General features: G+C 39.0%; 1 protein-coding gene across 1 annotated transcript in view; it reads right to left on the bottom strand.

Moving 5' to 3' along the window:
• The window catches only part of LOC109936858 (cartilage associated protein), a 34,723-nt gene that overhangs the window by 2,174 nt on the left and 23,792 nt on the right, over positions 1 to 8,757 (bottom strand). Inside the window, exon 6 of the mRNA XM_020535460.2 lies at positions 6,964 to 7,047. Coding sequence (XP_020391049.1) covers positions 6,964 to 7,047 — 84 coding nt within the window. The remainder of the gene's footprint in view (positions 1 to 6,963; positions 7,048 to 8,757) is intronic.

The following is an 8,757-nucleotide window of genomic DNA, read 5'->3' on the forward strand; positions in this document are numbered from 1 at the left end:
TTCATTCATTTTTATCCATACAATAAAATTACTAATATATACACAACACAGGGGCAACAATTCCAGTTTTATTCTTCTGAAAGACTTGCTTTGGTTTTATAATAACCAAATCATTAAAATGATTAAATATAAGAAATATGTTTGATCTTGCAATGGCATTTATTTTCAATAAAGAAAACATACTGTTTGCTGTGCAGGACTGAGAAATTACAAGCACAGTTCAAATGCTGAGTTTCATCAATTCCCACTGAAAGTTTTTTTGTAGTAACTTAAGACACTCAATTGCCACCATTCCAACAACTATTTGGGACTGTAGTCTACAATGCAAATTTATTACACACATTTGCTTGTTTCATTTTGCATCACAATCAGAATCCTTGAAATATTGTCAAAATCTGTGTACTGCTATTAAATGTTACATGTTGTTTGAAGATCCTGTGATTTATTGTGGATTGGATTGCCTACCTCATGAGCACATATCAACACAACAGGACTGCTGAGAGGATTAAATTTTTAAAAACTGCATGCTTGAGCTAATGCCATAATATTTTAGTCTTCTTGTCTGTCAAAATGGACAATTTCACACATTTTTTCACATCAAATTCCATTTGGCACATCATTGCCCACTCTAACCTATTTTTGTAGTCTCCTAATGTTCTTTGCACAACTTATGTTCTGAACCAGTTTGAGTTGTCAGCGAATTTGGCAACCATACCTTACATCTCATCATCTGGGTCATTTATATAAATTGTAAACATGTTGAAGTTCCAGCATCAATCCCTCTGATAGCCACTTGGTTCACTTGCAAACTTCCATTTATGCCGACTCTCTGCTTCTCCTTAGCTGAACCTAATTTAGCTAATCTAATCAAAAACAAAATACTGCAGATTCTAGAAACTTAAAGGATAAATTAGCCATTTCACTCTATGTACTGCAATCTGCTGTTTCTGATGTGGTTCAATAATTACTGAGACAACAGATTGACAATGAGTGAGATTGTATAATTAGTACGTGCATCAATGTTGCCCGGAACAAGAGCATAACCCAAAACCTTAGTATTAGTGATTCAACACATACTCTTGCAGTCATGATGTGAAATTGGACTTGATGCACGTAAGTCTCCCCCTGCTGTTTCAATAGTAACGATCAAAAATAAACAAAGAGATTTACAGAATTATAACTCACTTTTTGCAGGAATTCACTAGGTCTGAAATCTAGTGGATACGAAGAAGGTGAAAAAGTGAACTGCACAAACAGAAAACCTGAGGTGTAACTGTATGTGTAACTGGCTGGGCATTAGAGAGTCACACTGTACATTTAACCCTGGTACAAAATTCTTTCATTTTCACACCAAAGATTCAACTTGTACAGTGTAACTTAGGTATTGAGATTCAAAGTGATTCTAAACCAAAACACAAGAAGCTTCCACTTCTCCAAAGTGTTCCCTTTGTTGCAGTGACTCAGAAGTCGGGATGCAGATGCATTATAATTGGTGAGCAGCAAAACTATTTTTACTGATGCTACAGTTATAGTTTGAACACAAAACACAGAGGATTTTCCACTGTACATTGGGATTAAATTTGGATCGATCCCTGCTCACTAACAAATATTGTCCCACTAAATAGCAGTTAAACTAAAGCAAATACTCTCAAATATTTTAATTAAATTCAAGACTGTGCTTTTTGTTTATAAAACTGAAACGTCAATCAGAATATATGGCGGGGTCATCTAAATATGATGAACGTTCCTTTGATGTTTTTCTTAGTTTGCGATGGTAATTGCACTGTCTGTTTAGAGCTTACACTGATAGTTTCATGCTACTGTTAGACTGCAGTTTTTCTTGCAAGTAAACAGGGATATCTTCACACACATGACAAATATGTGCTCAATATACAGACTGTACACAAGAATTATTTTAAGTATGTTTTGTCATGCTGTCACTATTAGTTACATTCATCACACTAGCAAGGGGTTAAGAAGAGGTTTCTATTTTTAGCTTGCCCTGTGGTAGTATGGAGTTTAAACATGGGTTAGATGCAGCTCCTGCAATTCTAACCAAATCTCTGAATCAAAACCTCTGAAAAGTCCTTGATGACATCAAATAGACCTCAACTGCCCAGTAGCCACCCTTCCACTGATCTTATAAATTAGGGGCAACACAGGCCAATGTTGTGCAGTTCTGTGTGGTCATAGACATAGAAACGTAGAAAATAGGAGCATGAGTAGGCTACTCAGCCCTTCGAATCTGCTCTGCCATTCAATATGACCATGGTTGATCATCTAACTCAGTACCCTGTTCCCACAGTCTCCCCATATCCTTTGATCCCTTTAGCCCCAAGAATTATATCTAACTCCTCCTTGAAAACACTCAATGTCTTGGCCACAATTCTCTTCACTGGTGAACCTTACTCAGGACACTAATGTGCTCATTGGAAACTTTCAACACAATAGAATTTCCAGGTGAAAAGGACAAGGATAGCAAGTACATGTGAACACCACATTCCCCTTCAAGTCATATACTATCCTAACTTGGAACTACATCACTGTTCCTGCACTGCCACTGGATCAAAAATCTGCAACTTTCTCCCAAACAGTACTGTGGATAGTCTGTGGCGTTTCAAGAAGGCAGCTCCTACCACCTTATCAACGGCAATTAGGGATGGACAATAAATGCTGCAACACTCAGCCTGATTTCCTCTTCAAAAACACAATACATTCAAAGCTTTGCTTTTCAGACTATTGAATTAGACTGAAAATGCATAAAAGAAACTGCATTCACAAAAGAAACACCATCACCTCATGAAACAAAGAAAAGTGTTCATCTCAGAGTTACACAATGAAGTTATATTGATGTTCCCTAAGCACTGTGGATGTGAAAAAGCCAACCTAAAGCAAAATACTGCAGATATTTTAACTATTCATCAGGTCCGGCAGCATCTGCGGAGAGAGAAACAGGAGTTAATGTTTCAGGTGATGCCCTGGAAGTTTTAATAAAAAGGTCATTGATCTGAAACATTACCTCTCTTTCTCTTCACAAATACTGCCAGAGCTGTTTCATATTTATAATATTTTCCTTTTCTATTACTGGGGAAAAAGCGAGGATCTGTTTAATTTAAAATACATATTTATACAGTTTTACAGATTACAGCTGTTTGCACACATTATCATTGGATTGCACAGAGATGTTCAGAGCTTCTGTATATGACTATAAATTCTACACTCAGCACGAACAAAAGAAATAGGAGCCGAACTAGGCCATTTGCCTGCTTGAACCTTGCTCTGCCATTTGACAGGATCATGACTGCTATTGTTGTGGTCTTTACTTTCCTGTCTACTCCCAAATCCTTTATTTCCTCATCAATCAAAACTCTTCAATTCAACCTTAAAAATGTTACAAGATCCAGCTTCCACTGTTCTCTGGGGAAAGAAATTCCACAAACTAATGACCAGAGAAAAATTTATTGGTATTACCATCTTAAATGGAAGATCCCCTTATTTTTAAATTGTGCCTTGTACTTCTATTTCTAGCATTGCTTACTATACATTGCATGGAAATCTTTTGTTTCAGAAGGTTCCCACTATAATGGGCAGATTTACAGAACTAGAAATTGCACTTACCAAAATCTTCAAATGGACTTGGTTACTTCTATAATGTGACTAACCAAGAAATGCATCAAAAGGGAACTGAAATTAGGCAGGGTGGTAATACGAAAGGGCATGGGAGTGAGGATAGTGGTATGAAACTGAGTAGGATTTATTAAAGGGTATGGGGGGTATATGGAGTGTGGGGTTAGACATGGTGGTTTATTAAAAGGTCTGGAGTCTCAACAGGATTGTCAGACTTTACTAGGTGGTTGAGGTGGAGGAAAAATAGCACAGGGCTGTTGGGTTGAATGGCCTGCAAATTTTCTTGATTTGGTGATTTTACTATTCATTGTTTTTTTCCCAATTGTTACTAGTTTAAAGAAACCTTTTGTGTTCTCATCATGAAACAACCTTCAGACATTAGGAGACCTTTTCTTAATACAATAGATTAACTTTAATGTTATGCACAATGAACAAAATCCAAAATGCCACCCAGGCTTTGTAAAGTTATAGCTTCAATTTCTTTTTTGATGATACTTAATACTAAAAATGAAAATAAAAAAAGACTATTTGGGTCTACACCTGAGTAGAGATAGAAACTGATGAAAATATTCACTTGCTTAGTCTTCATTAATCTGCAAAACCTTACTTTCTGAAGTAGCAAAGATTTGTCAGTGGGTCTGGCCTCTGATCATTTCCCCATGCCTTGTCTTCTGAAGCACACAACACTCTTACAGACCTGATAGGGAAAATGCAAGGAGCATGTTTCTCTTGGCTGGGCTGAAACAAGGGGACAAAAAGTGTCAGAATAAGAGATACGCCAGATCAGGCTAAGATGAGGAGGAATTTCTTCACTGGCTGTGGAGACTCATCATTAAGCATATCCTAGACAGAGATCAATAAATTTCCAGATTTATTTTAACATCAAGGGACAAGGGGTAGTGAAGAAAAATTTTTTGTGGTAGAGAAGCCATGATCTTGTTGAATGGGAGAGCAAGCTTGAGGGGGCAAATGACCTATTCCTGCTCTTATTTCTTATAATCGTCTTCTATTGCTTTCAAGAGCCTTCCATTTTCAATTCTAATCGAGCAATACAGTATGACTAGCAAAAGGATACCATAGGAAATGTAACAAAAGGATCCTTTTCCTGGTAAGCAACCATTGTGACTGGAGGTTCTAGCCCCTCCACTGTTACCACAAGAACCTGCTGGTTTCAGTGTTGGCCAAGGCTTGTAACCCTCAGCATTGAGCCCTTGGCCTGGGGCAACTTGCAAAGGGCAAGATGGCCACCCCAGAGTTCTCAAATGGCCTTGTTGTTCCAGTTCACTGTAGAATCTAGGTTTAACTGTCAGTACGAATCATTTCCCAGAGTAGTGTTTTCAAAACAGAAGTGGGGTTAACAACAGAGTAATATTGTTTGAAAGCACCATTATTCTCATTTGGCTAAGACTTTCCCCAAGTGCAGTCAAAACTACCACCTGGTCGTGGTGTTGGGTAGAATACATACAGAAGACTGTCAGACCTCAAGTATAACTGAACATTCACAAACTGATCACAAAAACAATTAATTTCTTTCCCACATAAATGAGAGACATTTGAAAAATTTAGAGTAATAAAATTGTAAATAACATTCATTGTTTTACGAGGATCAAATGTTGCAGTGAAAGTTAGGGAAAACTTCGAAATTCAGATTTTGCAATGGTCTCTGGGATTGAGTAAATAACCTCATCTACAATAAGTTCGTATTAGAGACAGAAAATAGGAGCAGGAGTAAGCCATTCAGCCCTTCAGGCCTGCTCTGACAGTTCAATATGATCACAGCTGACCAAACTGTTCCCACTTTCTTCCCGTACCCTTTGGCCCCCTGAAGGGGAAGGCGAGGTAGCGAGGACTAGAGTGGCGAAGTGGTCAGGATGGAAATGGGGGCTGGGGTGGTGTATCAAGGACAGGGGATAGAGAGGATGAGAGGGTGGGGTGCATGGTGGTAGAGAGGACAGCAGGATGATTGAGGAGGAGGGTCCCTCCTCTCACTCCCATCCACTGCTGTGACCAAGTTTAACTCTAATTTTTTCTAAAACACATTGGCATGAATTTAAGCAGTGGATAGCAAATACATGTGTTGTCAACAGACATGCCCATAACATAATGAATAGGAACTCTCGACTGTATTTGGTTGCTGGCTTACTGGGATACAAGCCTGCGAACTAAGTACAAATAACGGGCATCATCCTCACAAAAAATGAACATTAGGCTTGTCCTTTGATTTTATGGAAAATCCAAATAGGATGGCATGAAATCTCGAAGCGGCTTGTGACTTGATTCTCTGCACAGTTGCTCCTGAAGATGACACCTGATATTTCTCATAGGGCATGAGACTGGAGAGGATTATATGTGGAAGAAAATCAGAGTGGGGGGGAGGTTCTGGATTAGTGTCCATGGCTATAAACATCCGTCCACCACCCTGATTCCACTCCCAGTGCCCCTTTATGCTGAAATCCAAATCAAAAGAAAACCAGCTTAGCTTCATTCAAGGTAACCTACATCAAATCTGAATTTTAAAGTTTTCTCTAATTTTCAGTGCTACATTTGATCCTGGTAAAACAATGAACGTTATTTACAATTTTATTACTCTAAATTTTTCAAACATCTCTCACTAATGTGCAAAAGTATTTGTTTTTGTGATTAGTTTGTACAGGTTCAATTATACTTGAGATCTGACAGTTTCCAGCATGTATTTTAACCAAATCACCACCAGGTGGTGGCTTTGACTGTACTCGGGCAAAGTCTTACCCAAATGAGAAATAATGCTGCTTTCAGACAATATTACTGAGTTGTTAAACCTGCTTATTTTGAAAACACTACTGAGAAATGATTCGTACTGACGGTTAAACCCAGGTTCTACAGTGATTGGGACAACAAGTTCATTTGAGAAACATAGAAAATAAGTGCAGGAGTAGGCCATTCGGCCCTTCGAGCCTGTACCACGATTCAATATGGTTATAGCAATTATATGCAATTGCAGTATCCCACTTCCACTTTCTCTCCACATCCCTTGACCTCTTTACCCACAAATGTCATGTCCAACTCCCTCTCGAATATATCTAACAACTTGGTCCCAGCACTTTCTGTGGTTGAGAATTCTATAGGTTTGCAACTCTAAGTGAAGGAAGTCTTCCTCATCTCAGTCCTGAATGGCTTATCCCTAATCTTAGGCTGTGCCTCCTAGTTCTGAACTTCCCCAACATTAGCATGTCCAATCCCACCGGGATTTTATATATTTCTATGAGATCATTCTTCTAAATTCTTCACTGTTTTCTGTTCAAGCGTCTGCAACTTGAACAGCAGCTAATGATTGTGCTGCTAAAGTTGGTTACTTACTTCATCATCAGCTTGTAGATGTTGTTTGGCAAATTCATACATTTGCAACTGAAAATTGGTCTGGTTGTAGTATCGTAAAGCCTCCTGTAAACCAAACAGTGGAATCAGGCAATTTAATACTCTTATCCAGTGATTAAATAACAGGAGACAGAGCACATAAAATAGTGGAAGGTGGGGACAGACATGGCCCATAAAAGGAGGAGGTAATTACCTGGACAATTTATTCCAGAAGGCAGTCACACCCCTCAGGACAGAATCATCTGATTTGGTCAGTGGTCAAAGACCAATGGGTCTGACTGCAAGCGAGGCAGGTAAGGGCACCAGAAGGTAAAAGAGGAGCTGCATCAGCCTTTACAATCATCCAACAGATGAGATTCTTGCAGTTTGTATCAATAAGAGCAGGCCTGCATGGTGATGAGTGAACTGATTTATGCCCTGTGGTAGGAAGCCATTCAAGTTGGGAGAGTAAACAGGAATGTTGTGTTAGGAGTGGACAGCATAGACCGAGGAACGGACAGAGTTCTCTGCAACCAAGAGCGTGAGTCCAGAAGGCTGGGATGCTTGCCTGGTATCAGGACACAAGGCATCTACTGTGCGCTGGAAAGAAACTTGTATATAAAAAGGAACAGAGGGGTGGATTCAATTGTTGTGATCCATGTGGGTATTAATGACATTGATAGGATTGAGAAAAATATTCTGCTTAAGGATCATGACCAGTTTGGGGGCAAACTAAAAAGTAAAGCCTTAAAAGGCAATAATCTCTGGATTAGTACCCAAGTCACAAGAAAAGTGATGCAGGGTAGATAAGATTAGAGAAACGTGTCTGTGGTTTAAGTCTGGTACTAAAGAAGGGGAATGCATTTCAAATACAATTTACAAAATACCAGAAGCTTTATTTTAAAGAGAAATCCTCATTCTTAAAAAATATTTTTTTGCAGATCAATTGCAAAATGGATTTGGTGCAACTCTGATGCATTAAATAGTATACTAGGATTACTCACAGGATAATTGACTAGGACAATAATTTTGATCTTAAACAAGAGTTTGGTGAGGCGTCACATATCATTATATCCTGTTTTGGTCTCTAAAGAGAATAGAATATAATAATAGGAAAGTCTTGGTAAAACTGTACAAGGCATTAATCAGATCACAGCTGGAATACTGTGAACAGTTGTTTTGGGCCCCTCGCATAAGAAATGATTCACTGGCACTGGAGGCAATCCAGAGGTGGTTTACTAAGCTGATAATAGGTACATCGGCATGCCTTATGAGAAGTTGAGTTGGTTGGGGTTGTACTCATTGCCGTTTAGAAGAATAAGAGGCCATCTTAGTGAAACATTCTTTGTGGACCTTTTTCTGGATGGGGTGAAGATCCCCTTGGACAGGAACTAAATGCAGTATCAAAAATAGAAATTGCTGGAAAAGCTCAGCAGGTCAGGCAGCACCTATGGAGAGAAATCAGAGTTAACGTATCAGATAGAATGACCCTTTCGGTTCCGATGAAGGGTCATTCTACCTGGTATGTTAACTCTGATTTCTCTTCACAGGTGCTGCTAGACTTGCTCAGCTTTTCCAGCAATTTCTGTTTTTGCTTCTGATTTACAGCATCCGCAGTTCTTATTTGCTAAATGCAGTATAATGTTAATAACTGACAATATGATCTTCTAAGACAACAAGGTGCAGAGCTGGATAAACACAGCAGGCCAAGCAGCATCATAGGAGCAGAAAGGCTGACGTTTCGGGCCTAGGCCCTTCTGATGAAGGGTCTAGGCCCGAAACGTCAGCCTTCCTGCT

Source organism: Rhincodon typus, chromosome 4 (assembly GCF_021869965.1).
Source record: "Rhincodon typus isolate 14 chromosome 4, sRhiTyp1.1, whole genome shotgun sequence".
Taxonomy (NCBI): domain Eukaryota; kingdom Metazoa; phylum Chordata; class Chondrichthyes; order Orectolobiformes; family Rhincodontidae; genus Rhincodon; species Rhincodon typus.